At 37.9% G+C, this 23,097-nt stretch overlaps 1 protein-coding gene across 1 annotated transcript in view; it reads left to right on the top strand.

Moving 5' to 3' along the window:
* Positions 1-23,097, top strand: part of PLAA (phospholipase A2 activating protein) — a 92,061-nt gene that overhangs the window by 21,640 nt on the left and 47,324 nt on the right. The window contains exon 2 of the mRNA XM_037798401.1: positions 2,176-2,369. Within this exon, the coding sequence (XP_037654329.1) occupies positions 2,176-2,369 (194 nt within the window). The remainder of the gene's footprint in view (positions 1-2,175; positions 2,370-23,097) is intronic.

Here is a 23,097-nt window from a genome sequence, read left to right as displayed (position 1 = left end):
TGATGTCCTTTAGTTCTTTGTCCATGTTTGCCATTAGCTCTTTGAGCATATTTAGGACAATTTTTTAAAAAGTTTTGTCCCAGATCTGGTCTTCTTTGTTGATGGTTTCTAGTGCTTTGATTTTCTCCTTTGCATGGGCCATAGCTTCCTGTCTCTTTGTATGTTTGAATGTTTGTTGTTGTTGTTGTTGTTGTTGTTGAATCCTGGACATTTGAATATTTTAATGTGTTATCTTTAAAACATAAACTCTGAGATGTCTGTTCCATAAGCTTTGTATCTAGCCAGTGTTATAACAGATTTCATAGACTGCCAGGAGCTGACACCAAAAAATAAAAAAAGGAGGCAGAAAACACCTTTCCCAATCTTTGCCGGTTGGCCTGTTCAAGTGCTGTCTTGCAGAGTTTAATATTCTTAATAATGAGTTTAGCAAATGGTCCTAGGCATAAACACAGTGTTCTCCCTGGTTTTTTCTTCGCATGGATCTTGTCTAGGTATGTGTGTGTGGTACTAAGAATTCCCTCATTTACGTGGCTATGAATGTCCTCATTCCCCTAGGAAACAGTGTTTCCTCAGAATCCAGGGTGCTTCACTGTATGCCCCAAGCTGGCACTCCTTTGCCCCAGACAGCTGCAGTTCTGACTGTTCTGCAATATTCTGTAGGAGAGCTCTCTCAGCTGCCCCTAGGTGCAAGGCAAGCTCTGGGGCAGTCCCTCTGGTTGCCCCTAGGCAGATCGGCCCAGACATACATGCACAGAGTGTATGCGCCAGACTTATTCTGTTCCTTCTGGAACCAGGACCAGGGAACCTCACTGGGAGCGCGTCCTGGGTCTGTGCTGTGCAGGTAAGGGGAGAGGGAAGGGACCAGCAAGTGTGCCATGATATACTACTGTCTTTAAGTTGCCTTTTTTTTCATTCAGCTCACCCTGTTACTGCAAACCTTTAACTGTTTTCTGGGACTTTGAGAAAATTGTTTCTGTCAGTTCTTGCTGGTTGTTCAGAGCTTATGTGGAGAGATGGATCCCTCAAACTTCTCACTCCACCATCTTCGTTGGTTTGGGGCCTTGCTGATTATTGAATCTTCTGGGGACTCACTGATAAATTGGTTCTCTACTTTTCTTGCAGCCTACTTAGCCTACTTAGAAATCATTTTCCTCAGGTGTGCTAAATCCTTTGCTACTTTTCTGTCAGCTTCCAGTATTTCCTCTCATACACCCTGGATTTATGCCTTTCTTTTAAAACATATGTATTTATGTATATATGTATATATTTTATATTATATATATGGAATTGTATTAGTGGGGTTTGGGAAGGGAGCAGAAATAGGTAAGTATGTTCAACCCCTATCTGGGAGTCTCATCTCTTTATATGAACTTGTCTTATTTCCTGCAACTAGATTTTAAACTCGTTGATCTAGCTTGAGTAGCTTGAGTTAGTGTTATAATTCCTTATATCCCTCTCATCAGCTAACTTAGAGCCTTCCACATAGTAATATCATAATTGGTCATTTGATTTGTTATGTAAGGCAGTGAATCTAAGTGACTGATGTATGTAACAGATTGTTAGCTACTCTAATCCCAACACAGTTATTACTCTGTGTCCCTGGAGCAGCCATTTATATGTATCCCCCTGTTAGTCCTTCTTTTGCATGTTGGGAATGATTGATATTCCAGCTATTTAGATACACATACTATACTAATGGGTAATAAATTAATGCTTCAAAGTGTGAAAATGTCCTCACCATGATTAGGGCTTATTGATAGTGGACTCCATTATTTGAATTGCATGAAGGTTTTCATTTAACCAGGGATTTCTTAGGGTACTATACAATTGCTGATGACTAGAAATGTAGATGGAAATGAGAAAAAGCCACTCATGATATTTGTTTCTTTTTCCTTCTGCATAAATAGTTAAATATGTTACTATGTTAAATATGCTAATTAATATACTCTTATCAGTGAAACACTTACCTTCTCCTAAACTGATATAAACCTCTATAGTAGCTAATGTAAATCAGCCAATTATTGTTTAATTTAAGACAATGGTTTCTTAAAACACTATGTACTCTAAATAAAGTTCAGGCTAGATACTAAATAAAAATGTAGATTTCTTTGACAATTTGTCCTAGGTTAAGTCAGGAGACAAATATGTATCTTACTGAATATCGTGTCTTTCCAGTCCTAACAGGGGCTTTACAGAAATGCACTGTATGAGTGGCCACTCTAATTTTGTATCTTGTGTATGCATCATACCATCAAGTGACATCTATCCTCATGGACTAATTGCCACTGGAGGAAATGACCACAATATTTGCATTTTCTCACTGGACAGTCCAGCACCACTTTATATACTGAAAGGCCACAAAAATACTGGTGAGTACAATGCTTTCATTGGTACTTTTCTATTTGAAGAAATTTTAGCCTTTTGAAAGTAAAATTCACATATCCATTTTCTCAAGTGTTTATTTTATTTTGCATATTAGTTTATAGTTTATTTGGCGTGATAGTTTAAACTTTTTGGATCACTTTAATTCTGTGAATTCTAGTAACTCTTTGTTACAAATGTATTCTTGTCAGTAAAGGTTGACATACATTTAAGGGCTCAGTTATAAAGGGAATGGGCTGTGTAATGTTAATGTACTTTGTGATTTTGGGTATTCAACTATTTTGTGCAGGGAACTCATTTATACAGGAAAACTAAAGGTATTACTTTATCTTTTAGCTGTTATGTTTGTATTGTGGAGCAGATTGACAGCCCAGAAGAAATGTGTTTAGGACTTCAGTATCTTTATTGAAGAGTGGTCAATACTTGTGAATATCGTTTTCTGTGATTTGTATATATCCCTAGATATTGTGATATTCCTGGGTTTGTGTATACCTTTATGACTCTTCGTTATAAAATTTTGTGCTTTATCAGTGCATTGTGTATACTCTTGTTTTTTTAAATGTATGTGGATTAATTTGGGTTGCATAAAATAGTATGGCCCATAAACATTGTACGTTTAATCCCTTTAAAGAGTTTGTAAATTTTGTGTCTGTGTGAAATCTTCAGTGTGGAGAGATACAGATTTTTTAAGTTTTGGGAATCTTAGAATATATAAAAAAGTAGAGACATAGCATTCCATAATGAGTTATTATATAAACATATATAAAAAAGATAATAATATTATGACCCTTCAGCCCACAAAGTTTGCACCTAGCTTCATGGATTAACAATGCATGGCCTATCTTGTTTCATTTCCCCCCTCTTCCACTCCTGTTATTTTAAGGGAAACCTCCTGTGTGATTTGTAAATAATTCCAGTATGTAGATCTAAAACAAGGATCAGGAAATTTCTTTTATAAAGGACTTAATAGTAAATATTTTAACCTTCGCAGATGATACAATCTCTATCACAACTGTGCAACTCTGCTGTTGTAGTACAGAAACCCATGGACAATAAATAAATAAGCATGCCTATGTTTGAATAAATCTTTATTTACGGAAATTTGAATTTCATATAATTTTCATGTCATGAAATAGTCTTTTGATTTTTTTTTTTCTTGATCATTTAAAAAGACTGTCAACACCATTCTTAGTTGGTTGTATAAATGCAGGCAGCCTAGAGACTGTAGTTTGCTGAACTATCCTCTAAAAGTTAGGAGCTCTTTTTTTTTCCCCTAAAAAGAAACCATAACCATAATATCATTATCACACCTAAAACAAAGAAAAACTAATTTCATATCAAATATCCAGCAAATATTCAAATTTAAATAGTTGTCTCATAAATTTTTTTTATAGTTTGTTGGTTTGAATTAAGATCCCAAAAAATCACACGTCTTTCAACCTTTTGGTGTTTTCCCTTTTTTTTTTGGCCCCCTAAAAATTTGACAAAGTCTATTTTGTCTGACACTAGTATATTTACCCCAGCTCTTTTTTGGTTACTATTTGTGTAGAGTATCTTTTTCCAACGTTTTGCTTTCAAGCTATTTGTGTCTTTGAGTCTGAGATGAGTCTCTTGTAAACAACATATAGTTGGTTCATTTTTTTTTTTTAATCTATTCTACCAATCTGTGTTTTTGATTGGGGAGTTTAATTCACTGATATCACTGTTATTACTATAAAGGCAGTACTTAAGCCATTTTATCCTTTCATTTTTATGTCATATCATTTTTTAAACTTTTTCTTTATTGCAACCTCCTTTTCTGCATAGTTGATCTTCTGTGATGTACCTGACTGATCCCTTCCTCATTTCTGTTTCTGTATTTTTTAATTCAATTTTACTGGGATATATTCACAAACCATACAGTCATCCACAGTGTACCATCAGTTGTTCACAGTACCATTATATAGTTGTGCATTCATTGCCGCAGTCAATTTTTGAACATTTTTGTGACCATACACACAAAAAATGAGAATTAAAATTAAACTAAAAAAGAACACCCAAAAGTAAAAAAAAGAATATCCTATCCTCTCATCCCTCTTTATCATTTATTTACTTTTTGTCCCCATTTTTCTACTTATCTGTCCATACACTGGATAGAGGGAGTATGAGCCATAAGATTTTCACAATCACGTGGTCACACAGTGTAAGTTATACATCTTCAAAAACAAGGCTACTGGTTGCAGTTCAACAGTTTCAGGTATTTCCTTCTAGCTATTCCAATATACTAAAAACTAAAAAGGGATGTTTATATCACACATAAGAATAACCTCCAGAATGACTTCTTGACTCCATTTGAAATCTCTCAATACTGAAATTTTACTTTGTTTCATTTCTCTTCCCCCTTTTGGTCAAGAAGCCTTTCTCAATCCCGTGATGCTCATCCCTGGGAGTCATGTCCCACGTTGCCAGGGACATTTACACCCCTGGGAGTCATGTAGAGGGGAGAGCAGTGAGTTTACCTGCAGAGTTGGCTTAGTGAGAGAGGCCACATCTAAGCAACAAGAGGTTCTCTGGGGGTGACTCTTGAGTAGACTTAGCCTCTCCACTGCAGTAACAAGCTTCATAAGGGCAAGCCCCAAAGATCAAGGGGTTGGCCTCCTAAATTTGATAATTTCCAGTACTTGTGAGAATATCAGTAATTCCCCAGGTGGGGAAGTTTAATATTTCCACATTTTCCTATGTTTCCTCAAGGGGGCTTTGCAAATGTATTTTTATTCTCTGTCCAAATTACTCTGGGATGTTTTGGGACTTCACACTAGCCTGTACAAACCAACCAGATTTCACTCCTTATTCAAAGTTCCATGTAATTATGCTGTGTGAATAAACTGACCATACTAGTTAAATTATATAGTGTGCTACAAAAAAAATACAGATTTTGCACCTAATAAACATCTCTTCATTTGTTCTCACACAGAAGGTGAAGTTTTGAAACACCGTAAATATCGTCCTTTACCCTTTAATCTGATTTGTCCTAGTCCAAACCAGGTCTCTAATTGAAGTCTGATCTCTTTTACAGCCTCTTTAATATTTCCTGTATGGGGAAATGCTGACATTCATAGCTGCCAGACTCTGGCTCTGATTCTAAGGTGTCTTACAGATACCCAAAATTCCAGGGACCGACCAGGTTATACACAAAGAGCTCAGCATCTCAGAATTTAGAAATAACCATTACAACTCAGGAATAGATGTAACTGCTCTAAAAGCTTACAATCGAGGAAACTTTACAATAACCTATGCTCAGATTCAATTCTCAGAGTTTGCACATTATGGTTAGTCCTTATTAGTGAGGCATTGTAATGTTTGTCTTTTCATTTCTGTTTATTTTCACTCAGCTTACTGTCCACAATGTCCATTCACCTAGTTGCATACCTCATTGTATATTTTTAAGTTACTTTCTATGTGTTTACCCTTGGGTTTATATTATAAAACCTATGTCTATAACCTACTAATTTGAAAAGATGAGCTTCAATAGCATACATACTCTGTGAAGCTTTATTTCTTCACGCTATACCAAGTCACTCCTGTCTTGTCCTTTCAACCTGCAGAACTCCCTTAAGTAATTCTTGAAAGGCAGGCCTTTTGTTGATGAACTCTCCCAGTTTCTGTTTATCTGTGACTATTTTACTCTCTCCCTCAGTTTTGCCAGATAAAGAATTTTTGGCTGGCTATTTTCCTCTTTCCATACCTTAAATATGTCACATCACTGCCTTCTTACCTCCATGGTTTCTTATGAGAAATCGGTACTTATTTTCTTGAGGATCCCTTGTATGCTTCACTTTTTTCTCTTTCTGCTTTCAGAATTCTCTATGTTTGACATTTGACATTCTGATTAGTATGTGTCTTGGAGTCATTCTATTAGGATTATTCTGTTTGGAATACATTACACTTCTTGGACATGTATATTTATGTCTGTCATAATGGTTGGGAAATTTTCAGACATTATTTCTTCAAATAGCCTTCCTACCCCTTTTCCTTCTCTTCTCCTTCTGAGATACCCATGATCTGTGTGTTTATGTGCTTCGTGCTCTCCCTCAAATTCCTGAGACATTGCTCAATTTTTTTCTGTTCTTTTGACTGTATGATTTTGATTACCCTGACTTCTAGTTTGCTGATAATTCAGCCTGTTCAAATCTGCTATTGTATGCCTCTAGTGTATTTTTAATCTCTACTATTGTGGCTTTCATCCTTATAATTTGTTATTTTTTTATACTTTAAATTTCTTTATGGTCACACGTTGTTTTCTTAATGTCCCTTATTTTTTATGCATGTTTTCCTTCATCTCCTTGAATTGATTTAGGAGATTTGTTTGAAGGTCTTTGATTAGTTGGTTCAGAGTCAATGTCTCCTCTGAATTTTTAATTTGTTCCCTTGATTGAGCCATATCTTTCTGTTTCTTAGTACGGCTTGTAATTTTTTGCCAGCATCTCTGGGGAGATTTTTTCAGGGGTTGTCTTTTTTTCGCCACGTTGATGACATCACTGATCCCCACATAATTTGAAACAAGGTTATTTGATCTGTAGATTTTGCCAAAATCTAGTGTTTGCTGATTGAAGCCTCATTGTTTCTTTTAGCATGTTTCTCAATCACCTTTATTTCCTGTAAATTGTTTTTTGTTAGTTGGATCTAGAGGCTTGATCAGATTCAGATTCAACTTTTTGGCAAGAATATTTCATGGGTGATATTGTGTATTTACCATTGTATCACATCAGGAGGCACGTATATGTCTAGTTGTCTTTTTTTTGTGATGCTGACATTGATCAGTGGCTTCAAGCATTGTTGGTATCATCCATCTATTATAAAGTTTCCCATCAGCTTTTTACATAATGTTTTTTAGCAACTATTAATGATTATTAAATAGATCCAGTATTTCATTAATGTTTGCAAAATGACTGTACTCTAACTTTACCATTATTTCAGCTCTTCCTTAGTAGCTGGGATTCTTTTACATAGAACTTTTCCACATCAACCGTTTGGTTACATGTGTTCAAGAAAGGCAGGATAAATGCTTAACTTGTCCTCCTTTATTTACCAAATTTCAGAATGAGTTATCTCACTAATGTCTTTTTTCTTTTGATTCTCAAGTTGTCCTATATTTGGCCATTGGAAACCTCTTTGATTGGTTCCTGTGACCTTTTGACAAAGCCCCCAGTAGTCTTCCTTGATTTACGGTATTACAGAATGTTTCAGATTTCACTATGCATTTCTTTCTCCTAGACCTGAAATCAGCCTTTTCTCCAAGGACCTTAATTTGTGCTTTAATGATGTTCACTAATAAATTCTTAAACTTAATTTATTTGATAAGTATGTGAAACATATAGTTTCAAAGGAGAAACAACTCTGCAGAGTGAATTCTGCCTTCCAAGTGTATTGTGTTCTTGCACCTTCCATCTCTTATAGGTAAATTTTTTTTATTATTATTTTTCAGGTTATCTTTCCCCTCTCTCTCTCTCTCTCTCTCTCTCTCTCTCTCTCTCTCTCTCTCTCTGTGTGTGTGTGTGTGTGTGTGTGTGTGTGTGTGTGTGTACAAGACAGTTGGCAGCTACAGAGATATGAGCTTCTATTGAGCTTTAGCATTAGGTATGTTTTATATGAACCCTTGGTCCTACATATAAAAAGTATAAGAAATTTCTTAGCATTTTGTAAATATTCTTTTTTATTTTTACAAACTCCCCCTCCCCTTTGCTCACTCCAACCCTCTTCCAGTAACCTCTAATCTGCTTTCTGTCTCTCTGAATTTGCTATTTTTAGTCATCTCTTATAAGTGACATCATGCAATTTTTCCTTATGTGTCTTGCTTATTTCTCTGGTCATAATGTTTTTAAGAGTCTTCCAAATTGTAGCATGTCTCATAACTTCATTTTTTCTTTTTTTTTTTAACTTTATCAAAAAAAATTAGAAAAAATTTCAAACAAAACAAAAAAATAAGAAAACAAATAACCTAAAATAACTACATTGCTTCCAACATGCTTACCATACCCCAAGAAAATTAACAAACCATAATCATTCCTGAGCATTCCCCTATCATTAAGATTATCCTCAATGATTTACCTGTTCTTACTGGATTATCATTCCCCCTTCACTAATTGCCGTCTATCTCTAGGTGCCCTACATTCTACAATATAAAACACTTATTTTACATTTTTCACAGAGTTCACATTAGTGGTAACATACAATATCTCTCTTTTTGTGTCTGGCTGATTTCACTCAGCATTATGTCTTCAAGGTTCATCCATGTTATGTTTCATGACATCATTCCTTCTTAACTGCCACGTAGAATTCCATCATGGGTATATACCACATTTTATTTATCCACTTCTCTGTTGAAGGACATTAGATTGTTTCCATCTCTTGGCAATTGGAAATAATGCCACTATGAACCTCCGTGTGCAAATATCTGTTTGTGTCACTGCTTTTAGATCTTTTGGGTTTATACCAAGAAGTGAAATTGCAGGATCATAGGATAACTCGATGCTATTTTATTGAGAATTTTTGCGTCTGTAGTTACGAGGGAGATTGGCCTGTAGTTTTCCATTCTTGTAGCATCTTTACCTGGTTTTGGTATTAGAGTGATGTTTCCCACCAGCAATGAATAAGAGTTCAATTTCTCCACATCTTCTCCAGCATTTGTAGTTTCCTGTTTCTTTAATGGCAGCCATTCTAATTGGCGTGAGATGATATCTCATTGTGGTCGTAATTTGCGTCTCCGTAATAGCTAGTGAAGATGGACATTTTTTCATGTGTCTTTAAGCCATGGGTATTTCCTCTTCAGAGAACTGTAATCTCATATCTTTTGCCCATTTTATAATTGGGTTGTTTGTATTATTGTTGTTGAGTTGCAGGATTTCTTTATATGTGCAACATACCGGTCTCTTATCAGATACATGGTTTTCAAATAGTTTTTCCCATTGAGTTGGCTGCCTCTTCACCTTTTTGACAAATTCCTTTGAGGTACAGAAGATTTTAATTTTGAAGAGCTCCCATTTATCCATTTTTTCTTTTGTTGCTTGTGTTTTGGGTGTAAGCTTTAAGAAGCAACCTCCTAATACAAGGTCTTGAAGATGGTTCCCTGCATTATCTTCTAGGAGTTTTAAGGTACTGTCTCATATTGAGGTCTTTGATCCTCTTTGAGTTACTTTTTATGTAGGGTGTGAGGTAGGGTTCCTCTTTCGTTCTTCTGGATATGGATATCCAGTTCTCATAGCCCCATTTGTTGAAGAGGCTGTTAGGTCCCAGTTCAGTGGTTTAGGGGGCCTTATCAAAGATCAGTCAACCATAGATCCAGGGGCTTTTTTCTGAATTCAATCAATTCCATTGATCAATAGGTTTATCTTTGTGCCAATACCATGCTGTTTTGACTACTGTGGTTTACAGTAAGCTTCAAAGTCAGGAAGTGTCAGTCCTCCCACTTCGTTTTTCTTTTTTAGAATGTTTTTAGCAATTCGAGGCATCTTTCCCTTCCAAATAAATTTGATAACGAGCTTTTCCAAGTCTGCAAAGTAGGTTGTTGGAATTTTGATTGGAATTGCATTGAATCTGTAGGTGAGTTTGGGTAGAATTGACATCTTAACAACATTTAGCCTTCCTATCCATGAACATGGAATATTATTACTTCTTTTTAGGTCCTCTTCTGTTTCTTTTAGTAAAGTTATGTAATTTTCTATATATGGGTTTTTTACATCCTTGGTTAAGTTTATTCCAAGGTACTTGATTTTTTTAGTTCTTATCAAGAATGGAATATTTTTCCTGAGTGTCTCTTCAGTTTGTTCATTTCTAGCATATAGAAACATTACTGACTTATGTGCATTAATCTTGTATCCTGCTACTTTGCTAAATTTATCAGCTCAAGTAGCTGTGTCGTTGATTTCTCCGGGTTTTCCAAATATAAGATCATATCATCTGCAAACAATGACAGTTTTACTTCTTCCTTTCCAATTTGGATGCCTTTTATTTCTTTGTCTTGCCGGATTGTCCTGGCTAGCACTTCCAGCACAATGTTGAATAACAGTGGTGATAGCGGGCATCCTTGTCTTGTTCCTGATCTTAGAGGGAAGGCTTTCAGTCTCTCACCATTGAGTAGTATGCTGGCTGTGGGTTTTTCATATATGCTCTTTATCATGTTGAGGAAGTTTCCTTCAATTCCTACCTTTTGAAGTGTTTTTATCAAAAACGGATGTTGGATTTTGTCAAATGCTTTTTCAGCATCTATTGAGATGATCATTTCATTTTTCCCTTTCGAATTGTTAATGTGTTATAATACATTGATTGATTTTCTTATGTTGAACCATCCTTGCATGCCTGGAATGAACCCCACTTGGTCATGGTGTATGATTTTTTTAATGTGTCTTTGGATTCGATTTGCAAGTATTTTGTTGAGGATTTTTGCATCTATATTCATTAGGGAGATTGGCCGGTAGTTTTCCTTTTTTGTAGCATCTTTGCCTGGTTTTGGTATTAGATTGATGTTAGCTTCATAAAATGAGTTAGGTAGTGTTCCATTTTTTTCAGTGTTTTGAAAGAGTTTAAGTAGGATTGGTGTCAATTCTTTTTGGAAAGTTTGACAGAATTCCCCTGTGAAGCCATCTGGCCCTGGGCATTTATTTGTGGGAAGCTTTTTGATGACTGATTGGATCTCTTTGCTTGTGATTGGTTGGTTGAGGTCTTCTATTTCTTCTCTGGTCAGTCTAGGTTGTTCGTGTGTTTCCAGGAAATTGTCCATTTGCTCTACATTATCCACTTTCTTGCCATACAGTTGTTCATAGTATCCTCTTATAATTTTTTTTTAATTTCCTCGGTATCTGCAGTAATGTCACCTTTCTCATTCATTATTTTGTTTATATGGGTCTTCTCTCTTTTTGATTTTGCCAGTCCTAGCTAGGGGCTTGTCAATCTTGTTGATCTTCTCAGAGAGCCAACTTTTGGTGTTATTTATCCTCTCTATTGTTTTTTTGTTCTCTATGTCATTTATTTCTGCTTTAATCCTTGTTATTTCTTTTCTTCCTCTTGGTTTAGGATTGGTTTGCTGTTCATTTTCTAGCTTCTTCAGTTGATCCATTAGTTCTTTGATTTTGGCTCTTTCTTCCTTTTTAATATATGCGTTTAGTGCTGTAAATTTCCCCCTCAGTACCGCTTTTGCTGCATCCCATAGGTTTTGGTATGTTGTGTTCTCATTTTCATTCGTCTCTATATATTTAGCAATTTCTCTTGCTATTTGTTCTTTAACCCACTGATTGTTTAGGAGTGTGTTGTTTAACCTCCAGGTATTTGTGAATTTTCTAAATCTCTGATGGTTATTTACTTCTAATTGTATTCCATTATGGTCAGAGAATGTGCTTTGAATAATTTCAATCTTTTTAAATTTATTGAGCCTTGTTTTATGTCCCAGCATATGATCTATTCTGGAGAAAGTTCCGTGAGCACTAGAGAAGAATGTGTATCCTGGTGATTTGGGATGTAATGTTCTATATATGTGTGTTAAATCCAATTCATTTATCAGGTTGTTTAGGTTTTCAATTTCCTTATTGGTCTTCTGTCTGGTTGATCTATCTATAGGAGAGAGTGATGTGTTGAAGTCTCCCACAATTATTGTGGAAACATCAGTTGCTTCCTTTAGTTTTGCCAGTGTTTCTCTCATGTATTTTGTGGCACCTTGATTGGGTGCATAAACATTTATGATTGTTATTTCTTCTTGTTGAATTGCCCCTTTTATTAGTATGTAGTGGCCTTTTTTGTCTCTCAAAACATCCCTGCCTTTAAAGTCTATTTTATCTGAGATTAATATTGCTACACCTGCTTTCTTTTGGCTGTAGCTTGCATGAAATATTTTTTTCCATCCTTTCACTTTCAATTTCTTTGTGTCCCTGTGTCTAAGATGAGTCTCTTGTATGCAGCATATTGATGGTTCATTTTTTTTTATCCGTTCTGCGAATCTATATCTTTTAATTGGTGAGCTTAATCCATTTACATTCAACGTTATAACCGTGAAGGCATTTCTTGAATCAGCCATCTTAACCTTTGGTTTATGTTTGTCGTATATATTTTTCCCTCTCTCTGTTAATATTCTTTAATGTACCCATACCGAATCTCTTTAGTACTGAACCTTTCTCCATGTCTCTCTCTCCTTTCTTTGTTTCTCTGTCTGTAGGGCTCCCTTTAGTATCTCCAGTAGGGCAGGTCTCTTGTTAGCAAATTCTCTCAGCATTTGTTTGTCTGTGAAAAATTTAAGCTCTCCCTCAAATTTGAAGGAGAGCTTTCCTGGATAAAGTATTCTTGGTTAGAAATTTTTCTTACTCAGAATTTTAAATATGTCATGCCACTGCCTCTTGCCTCCATGGTGGTTACTGACTAGTCACTACTTAGTCTTATGCTGTTTCCTTTGTATGTGGTGAATTGCTTTTCTCTTGCTGCTTTCAGAACTTGCTCCTTCTCTTCCGTATTTGACAGTGTGATCAGAATATGTCTTGGAGTGGGTTTATTTGGATTTATTCTATTTGGAGTTCGCTGGGCATTTATGATTTGTGTATTTATGGTGTTTAGAAGATTTGGGAAGTTTTCCCCAACAATTTCTTTGAATATTCTTCCTAGACCTTTACCCTTTTCTTCTCCTTCTGGAACACCAATGAGTCTTATATTTGAACGTTTTACATTATCTATCATATCCCTGAGGTCCATTTCGATTTTTTCGATTTTTTTCCCCATTCTTTCTTTTGTGCTTTCATTTTCCATTGTGTCATCTTCCAGGTCACTGATTCGTTGTTCAACTTCCTCTAGTCTTGTACTATGAGTATCCAGAATCCTTTTAATTTGGTCAACAGTTTCTTTAATTTCCATAAGATCATCTATTTTTTTATTTAGTCTTGCAGTGTCTTCTTTATGCTCTTCCAGGGTCTTCTTAATGTCCTTTATATCCTGTTCCATGCTCTTCTTCATCTCCTTTATATCCCATGTCATTGTCTCGTCGTTCATCTGTAGTTCCTTGATTAGTTGCTCTAGGTACTGTATGTCTTCTGATCTTTTGATTTGGGTGCTTGGGCTTGGGTTACCCATATCGTCTGGTTTTTTCATATGCTTTAAAATTTTCTGTTGTTTTTGGCCTCTTGGCATTTGCTTAACTTGATAGGGTTCTTTTAGGATTTGTAGACCAATTGAAATCCTTCTCTCTAGTTTGTCAGATCTACAGCTTCGTGGAGTACACTTTCTCTGACTAACCAGCAGATGGCGTCCACAAGCTACCTGTTCATCTCAAGCCTGTTCTCCCCTGCTTTGCCTCTGTGGTGAGTGGGAGAGTGAGTCTTGTTGGGTCCAATTCGTGTACCAAGCTTGCGTGTGTAGTTCGTGTTGCCCGACCTGTATAAGGGGCGTGTGGGCGGTCGGGGGTGGGGGGCGGCTCTAACAATCAAATCTCCCTGGTGTTCCTGGAGTTTTAAAACTGCTACAATAGTCTAATCCTTCAGTTCAGTCCTGCCACAGTTTGTCTCTGCCACTGACTCAGAAGTCCTTGGTATTGGCGTGTGGCCCCTGAGAGTTGCAAGTGGGTCCCTCTTCCAGGCCATGCACCCCCTGGTCTTCTGTTGAGGGATGACTGTGCTATGTCACAGGTGAGTGCCGTCCCACCAGGGCGGTTCTGGGCTGCCAGTCTGTGTAGGGAGGCTCCCAATCTACTGAAATGATGTCTGAATGGGGCTTGTTAATTCACACTGCTCCACCTTCCCAACTCTGGGGCAACTAGCTGAGGGTGCAGGGAAGGCTAATGTCCACGCCCAATTTTGTGGTGTATGCGTGTTATTGGAAGCACTTCCGTCACACTGGGTTGTCTGGGGCAGCTCTGGGCTATGGGGCCGGCGACCTGCAGGAGTGTTTCCTGTCCACCAGGATGATGGCTGTGAGCGGACACCCCCCTTTTCTTGGGAAGATGTGGTGTTTAGTGAATTTTCTCAGCCACTGGATTATTGCCTTTTGTCTCAGAGCTCTCTTGGTTCTGCTCTTTTCTTGACCTGCGCAAATTGCAACTCTTTGTGGCTTTCATTGGGCTTCTTAGAGTAATTGTTTTAGAAAAAGAAAAAAAGATTAAAAAGAAAAAAAAAATGGCCCTCCTAGCAGATCTAATGGGTTATTGAAATGCTAAGAGACAAAGCAATTAGGACCTTTAAGGAAAGATCCAGGGGGCAGAGAGATCAGTTTTTCTTCAGGATTTGCATATGAGCCTCAGGGCCTGAGCTCTGCCCTTCCCCTTTCTATGTTCACCAGAACTCCAAAAAGCCTCCGCTTTTATTTTTGAGTTTTTCTTGCTGTTTTTTGCTATCCCTATCTCCTCTCTGCTGGGCTGGCTGCTCTCAGATTCTCTGGTGTCTGGTCTCAGTCTGTCTGTGGTTGGAGTTTGAATCAGTAGAATGAGTTTCCGATAAGAGCTGCCACTGCAGTTCTCCCTTCTCCTTCCCAGCGCTGACGGCTCCTCCTCCCACGGGACTGAGCCTGGCAGGGTGGGGCGCGGGTCCCCTGGCTGCAAAAACTTACAGATTTCACAGATCTCAGCAATTCCACGTTTTCATGAGTGTTGTACGAAGTATGCCCAAAGTCAGATTGCTCTGTGGTGTCCAGTCCACGCAGTTCCTGGCTTTCTACCTACTTCCCTGGAGGAGTAACTAAACCATACACCTCACCAATCCGCCATCTTGCCCCACCTCTCCCCTGTCTATTTTTGAACATTTTCCTTACATCAGAAAGAATCAGAATCAGAATAAAAAATAAAGTTAAAAAAAGAACACCCAAATCATCCTCCCCTCCATCTCACCCTATTTTCCATTTAGGTTTTGTCCCCATTTTTCTACTCATCTATCCATATGCTGGATAAAGAGCATGCAGTCCACAGGGTTTTCACAGTCACACTGTCACCCCTTGTTAATCTACATTGTTATACAATCATCTTCAAGAGTCCGGGCTACTGGGTTGGAGTTTGGTAGTTTCAGGTATTTACTTCTACCTATTCTAGTATATTAAAACCTAAAAAGTGTTATCTATATAGTGCATGAGAATGTCCACCAGAGTGACCTCTCGACTGCATTTGAAATCTCTCAGCCCCTGAAGCTGTATTTCATTTCATTTCACATCCCCTTTGTGGTCAAGAAGATGTTATGAATCCCACGATACCGGGTCCGGATTCATCCCCGGGAGTCATATCCTGCGTTGCCTGAGAGATTTGCACCCCTGGGAGTCAGGTCACACGTAGTGGGTAGGGCAGCCAGATCACCCGCCAAGGCGGCTTAGTTAGAGAGAGAGGGCCACATCTTAGCAACAAATAGGCACTCGGGGAGAGTCTTAGGCACAATTATAAGAAGGTTTAGCCTCTCCTTGCAGCAACAAGCTTCATAGGGGCCAGCCCCAAGACAGAGGGCTCAGCACATCAAGCTGTCAGTCCAAAATGTTTGTGAGAACAACAGCATCTATCCAGATGAGGAAGTCCAACACCTCTGCATTCTCCCCCAGGTCTTCAGAGGGGCCATGAATATATACTTTTGTTCTCTACTCAAATTTAGGGTGTGTTGTTATTTCATTGTAATCTGTACAGACCTACCATAACTCACTTCCTATTCAAAGTTCCATGTGATTGTAGCGTTTGAACAAACTGACTGTAGAAGTTATTTTGTTTAGAAAATATAGATCCTACACCAAATAAACATCTCTTCCCTTGGTCTCACATGGAAGTTGAAGTTTGAATATAATCAGTTGTATTACCTGTTGGCCTGAGTTGCTCTAGTCTTAACCAGATCTGCTTTATTCATATCTCTAGTTAAAGTCTGGGCTCTATTTCAGCTTGTTTTTTTTTTTTTAACAGTTGCTATATGCGTTAATACTGATATTCATATCTGCCAAGCTCTAGCTCTGAGTTTCAGGTGTAAAACAGATACCAGATACCCAATGTTCCAGAGACTAATCAGGACATACATTAAGGGATCAACATCTCAGAGTTTGAAGATAGCCATTACAATTCAGGAATAGATTTGACTGCTGTAAGAGCTTACAATCTAGGGACCGTTACAGTAATCATTTCCTTGTTAGGCTGTGCTCTAAGATTTAATTGGAGTTTATACATTGTAGTTAATCCGTTTGGTGAGGCATTATAGTATTTGCCTTGGTTTCTGGCGTACTTCACTCAACATGCTGTCTACAGGATACGTTCACCTGGTTGCGAGTCTCACAGCTTCATTCCTTCTCATAATTGCTCTATATTCCATTGTATGCATACACCACAGTTCACCATTCTGTTCCTTAGTCAGTGTACCCTTAGGCCACCTCCACCCATTGCAAATAATGAATACTGCCTCCCTAAACACCGTGTGCAAATGTCCATTCATGTCTCTGCTCTCGGATCTTCCAAATACATACCTCATAATGAGGTGGTAGGACTTTATGCCCCACATACTTAGTTTCTTGTGGAGCCACCACAGTGACCTCCAGAAAGGCTATACCATTCTGCCTCCTCATCAACAGTAAATAGGTATATCCCTCTCTCCATGTTTTCTCTAGCACTTTTACCTCTATTTATATTTTTTCCTACAATCTTATAGAGATATATTCACATAACATAAACCATCCATAGTGTACAATCAGTTGTTCACGGCATCATCACATAGTTGTACATTTATCACCACAGTCAGCACTTGAACATATTATTATGAAAAAGTGCGGTTTTTTTTTTTTTTTGGTGAATAATAAAATAAAAAGAAAAATTAAAATGTCATACAATACAATATAATAGTAAGGACAAAAAATACTACTACCAAGAATCCCATAATCCTCACTTATATCCCCCTCTCCTACACATTTAACTTCGGTATATTGCCTTTGTTACATTTAATGGAAGCATATTGGAATGTTATTGTTGACCATAGACTCCAGTTTGCTTTGAGTATGTTTTTTCCCAGATACCATCCTTTTTTCAACACTCTGCATGGTTGGCATTCATTTGTTCTCCCACATGTGAGAACATTTTTATATTTCTACATTTAGCAACAGTCATTGGCCACTCCAGTTTTAGCCAAATTATACAATCCCCATCTTCATCGTCTGTCTTTACCTCTGGTATCATATATTCCCCTATCTCACCTCTTTCATCTTTACTCACGGGCATCTTTGTTCCATGTACTTACAATATTTTGCTACCATTACACAATATTATGCTATGTCTTTTGGGATCTATAACAATCAGTCCTACTGAACATTTCTGTAGTCCTCAGCATCAAATGCCTGATCTCTACCCTCTGTCTATCTCCTGGTGCCTGTGTTATCAGCTTTTAACTCTCAAAGTTTGTTCATTAGTGTTATTTCATGTGAATGAGACCATACAGTATTTGTTCTTTTGTTTCTGGCTGACTTCACTCAACATAATGTCCTGAAGGTTCATCCATGTTATTACATGTTCCATGTTTTGTTCTGTCTTATAGCTGCATAATATTCCATCACGTGTACATACGACAGTTTGTGTATCCACTCATCCATTGATAGACATTTGGGCTGCTTCCATCTTTTGGCAATCGTGAATAATGCTGCAGTAAACATCGGTTTACAAATGTCCATTTGTGCCTTAGCTTTCAGTTCCTTTGAGTATATGCCTTGCAATGGAATAGCTGGGTCATATGGCAAATCTATACTTGGCTTCCTGAGGAACCTCCACACTGTCTTCCAGAGTGGTTGCACCATTCTGCATTCCCACCAGCAGTGAATAAGTGTGCCTCTTTTTCCACATCCTCTCCAGCACGTGTAATTTCTGTTTTTTTGGATAATGGCTATTCTGGTAGGTATGAGATGGTATCTCATTGTGGTTTTGATTTGCATTTCCCTAAAAGCCAGTGAAGTTGAGCATTTTCTCATATGTTTTTGAGCCATTTGTATTTCCTCTTCGGAAAAGTGTCTGTCCGTGTCTTTTGCCCATTTTTTATTTGGGTTGTCTGTCTTTCTGTTGTTGAGTTGTAGGATTGTTCTATATATTCGGGATATTAAACCCTTATCTGATATGTGGTTTCCAAATATTGTCTCCCATTGTGTAGTCTGCCTTTTTACTTTTCTAACAACGTCCTTTGATATATAAAAGTGTTTGATTTTGAGGAGATCCCATTTGTCTATTTGTTCTTTCGTTGCTCGTGCTTTGGGTGTAAGGTCTAGGAAACCACCTCCTATCACAGGATCTTTAAGATAGCACCCTACATTTTCTTCTAAGAGTCTTATGGTTTTAGTGCTTATGTTTAGGTCTTTGATCCAATTAGAGTTAATTTTTGTATAAAGTGTGAGGTAGGAGTCCTTTTTCATTCTTTTGGAAATGGATATCCAGTTCTACAAACACCATTTTGAAGAGGCTGCTCTGTCCCAGTTGCTTTGGCTTCACTGCTTTATCAAAGATCAATTATCCGTAGATGCGAGAGTCTCTGAACACTCAATTTGATTCCATTGGTCGGTATCTCTGTCCATATGCCAGTACCATGCTGTTTTGAGCACTGTAGCTTTGTAATATGCTTCAAAGTCAGGTACTGTGAGACCTACCACTTCATTCCTCTTTCTCAAGATATTTTTGGCTATTCAGGGCACCTTGCCCTTCCAAATAAATTTGCTTATTGATTTTTATAGTTCTGCAAAGTAAGTTGTTGGGATTTTCATTGGTATTGCATTGAATCTATAAATCAGTTTAGGTAGAGTTGACGTCTTTACTATGTTTAGTCTTCCAATCCATGAATATGGTATGTTCTTCAATTTTTTTACATCCTGTTCGATTTCTTTTAGCAGTTTCTTGTAGTTTTCTTTGTATAGGTCTTTTGTGGCCTTTATTAAGTTTATTCCTAAATACTTGATTCTTTTGGTTGCTATTGTAAGTGGAATTTTTTTTTTACTTCTTCCTCTTATTGCACATTACTTGTGTATAAGAACACTAGAGATTTTTGCATGTTGATCTTGTAGCCTGCCACTTTGCTGTATTCATTGATTATCTCTACTAGCTTTGCTGTAGATTTTTCTGGATTTTCTGCAATATAGAATCATGTCATCTGCAAACAGTGAAAGTTTTACTTCTTCATCTCCAATTTGGATGCCTTTTATTTCTTTTTCCTGCCTGATTGCTCTAGCTAGAACTTCCAGCACAATGTTGAATAACAGTGGTGACAGTGGGCATCCCTGTCTTGTTCCAGATCTTAGAGGGAAAGCTTTCAGTCTCCCCACTGAGTAAGAAATTAGTTGTGGGTTTTTCATATATTGCCTTTATCATATTGAGAAAATTCCCTTCTATTCCTGTCCTTTGAAGTGTTTTCATCAAGAAAGGATGTTGAATTTTGTCAGATGCCTTTTCTGCATCGATCAAGATGATCGTGTGGTTCTTTTGCTTTGATTTATTGATGTGGTGTATTACATTAGTTGATTTCCTTATGTTGAACCAGCCTTGCATACCTGGAATAAACCCCACTTGGTCGTGGTGTATAATTCATTTAATGTGCTGCTGGATTTGATTTTCCTAGTACAAAGAGGCCCAGATCTAGGGAGCAGGGTATGGAGTTTCCTTGAAAATCAGACCCTCGTCTGAGGCCTTTAGACTCTGTGCTTGTCCTATGCTGTCCAGTAGGTGGCGCTTGCCAGCCAGCAGTTCCCCTACCAGTGTAAGGAGGTGGGGAGCCTTTGGTTCTCCAGGTGACCCTAACCCTGTCCGGGACGTGGCTGACTGAAGCTAGTTAATGAATTCCAACCCATGATACCTGAGTTCCCAAACGGACTGGGAAGTTATGGTGTTGAGCGAATTTTCTCTGCCACTGGACTTATTGCTTTGTCTCTCAGAGCTATCTCAGCTCTGCTCTTGCCTGGGCCCAAATTGCAAGTCTTTGAGGCTTTCTGTAGTGGGCTTCTTAGAGTAATTGTTTTAGAAAAAGAGAAAAAAATTTAAAAAAAAAAAAAAAAAAGGATGGGTCCAGTAGGGACAATTTATAGTCTTTGCAGATCTAGTGGGCTATTGAAATGCTAATAGACGAAGAGTTTGGGGTGATTAAGGAGCAATCAAGAAAGCAGAGAAGCTGGCTTTTCAGACAAGGGCTCTCCCTCCCTGGATTTGCATTTTATGTGTCTGATTCTGTTTGAGCCATGCCCTTCTCACTATTATGTTCACCTGACTACAAAAAGTCTTTGTTTTTATTTTGTTTTCTATTATTGTGCTGTTTTGCTAGCCCTGTCTCCTCTCTGCTGGGCTGACTGATCCCACATTTTCAGGTGTCTGCTCTCAGTTCATCTATGGTTGCAGCTTTGGTTCTCCCTCCTGGTTCCCAGCACGGGCGGCCCCTCCTCCCTTGAGATTGTGTCTGGCAGGGAGGGGCACAGGCCCCCTGGCTGAGAGAACTTACAGATTTCGCTGATCTCAGCTGTTCCACACATTTGTGAGTGTTATATGAAGTTTGTCCAATCTCAGATTCCTCTGCAGTGTCCTGTCCATGCAGTTCCTGGCTTTCTGCCAGCTGCCCCAGAGGAGTAACTACAACCTAGTCCTCACCACTCAGCCATCTTGCCCCGCCCCTCTGCTCTCTGTTGTTTTTTTTGTTCTCTATGTCATTTATTTCTGCTTTAATCCTTGTTATTTCTTTTCTTCTACTTGGTTGAGGATTAGTTTGCTGTTCATTTTCTAGCTTCTTCAGTTGTTTCATTAGTTCTTTGATTTTAGCTTTCTTCCTTTTTAATGTATGCATTTAGAGCTATAAATTCCCCCCTCAGTACCAACTTCACTGCAACCCATAAATTTTGATATGTTGTGCTCTCATTTTTATTCATCTCTAGATATTTAGCAGTTTCTCTTTCAATTTCTTCTTCAGCCCACTGATTGTTTAGGAGTGTGTTGTTTAACCTCCAGGTATTTGTGAATGTTCTAGATCTTTGATGGTTATTGATTTCTAGTTGTATTCCATTGTGATCAGAGAATGTACTTTGAATAATTTCAATCTTTTTAAATTTATTGAGGCTTGTTTTATGTCCCAGCATATGATCTATCCTGGAGAAAGTTCCATGAGCATTAGAGAAGAATGTGTATCCTGGTGATTTGCTATGTAATGCTCTATATATGTCTGCTAAGTCAGATTCATTTATCACATTGTTTAGGTTTCCAGTTTCCTTACTGGTCTTCTGTCTGGTTGATCTATCTATAGGAGAGAGTGATGTACTGAAGTCTCCCACAATTATTGTGGAAACATCTATTCCTTCCTTCAGTTTGTCTCATGTACTTTGGGGCACCTTGATTGGGCACATAGACATTTATGATTTTTATTTCTTGTTGAATGGTCCCTTTTATTGGTGTATAGTGTCCTTCTTTGTCTCGTACGACATCCTTGAGTTTAAAGTGTATTTTGTCTGAGATTAATATTGTGATCCCTTCTTTCTTTTGGCTGTAGCTTGCATGGAATATTTTTTTAAATCCTTTCACTTTCAATTTCTTTGTGTCTCTAGGTTTAAGATGAGTCTCTTGTAAGCAACATATTGATGGTTCATGTTTTTTAATCCATTCTGCCAATCTTTATCTTTTAATTGGGGAGTTTAATCCATTCACATTCAATGTTGTTACTGTGAAGGCAATTCTTGAATCAGCCATTATATCCTTTGGTTTTTATTTGGCAGGTGTATTTTGTCTTCTTTCTCATTATTTCCTTTAAGGTACCCTTACAAAAACTCTTCAGTTCTGTGCCCTTCTCCAGACTTCCTTTTCCTTTCTTTTTTTTCTCTGCTGGTAGAGCTCCTTTTAGTATTGCTTTTTTTTTTTTTTTTTACATTTTATTTTGAAATACATTCAAAGTTATAGGAACAGTTGCAAAAACAATACAAACCCCATACACAGAACTCCAGCATTCCCTGACCACACCCCGATACCCCGATCCACTAACTTTAACATGTTGTCACACCGCTATTTCTTTCCTTCCCTCCCTCCCTCCCTCCCTCCCTCTCTCCGTATCATCATCTATTGCTCTGTCTTCTGAACCTATGAGAGCTAGCTGCACACATCCTTGAACAAACACTATAATTGACATATACATTTCCCATGAACAAGAACATTCTTTTATGCAATCCCATTAAGCGCAGCTAAGAAGTACAAGAGATTCAACAGTGATGCAAAGCTTATATTCTATATTTCCTTTTCCTTATGTCTCAACTGCCCCTTTGAGCCTCCTGTCCTGCATCGTCCGATCCTATCCAGGGTCATCCTTGGCATTCAATTGTCATCTATTTAGACTGTCTTTTTTTTTTTTTTTCCTCAATTGTGGTGAAGGGACATTCCACCCCCCCCCCCAGCATTCCATTAGTGGGGTTAATCGCATTTAGTATGCTGTAATGCTATCACCTTCCCACTGTCCATTACTAGAAATTTTCCTTCACCTCAATTGTGGAAACATATATACAGCCTAAATCTTCCCATTCCACCCTTCCCTCCCTAGCATTCCATTAGTGGGATTAATCACATTTAGAATGTTGTAATGCTATCACCTTCCCACCATCCATTACTAGAAATTTCCCTTCACCTCAAACAGCAACCCTACACTCATTTCTTAACTCCCCATTGCCTCTTCCCCCATTTCCCTTAACCCATACTCTACTTTTCATCTCTATGGTCATGTTCTCTGATAATTTCTTTGTGTTTACTGTGGGGTTTAAAATTAAACTCTTAAATGCAGGTCTCTT

This window comes from Choloepus didactylus, chromosome 10 (assembly GCF_015220235.1).
Source record: "Choloepus didactylus isolate mChoDid1 chromosome 10, mChoDid1.pri, whole genome shotgun sequence".
Taxonomy (NCBI): Eukaryota; Metazoa; Chordata; class Mammalia; order Pilosa; family Megalonychidae; genus Choloepus; species Choloepus didactylus.
Note: the sequence above shows the minus strand (reverse complement) of the source record. Positions and strands in the feature narration are given on the sequence as shown.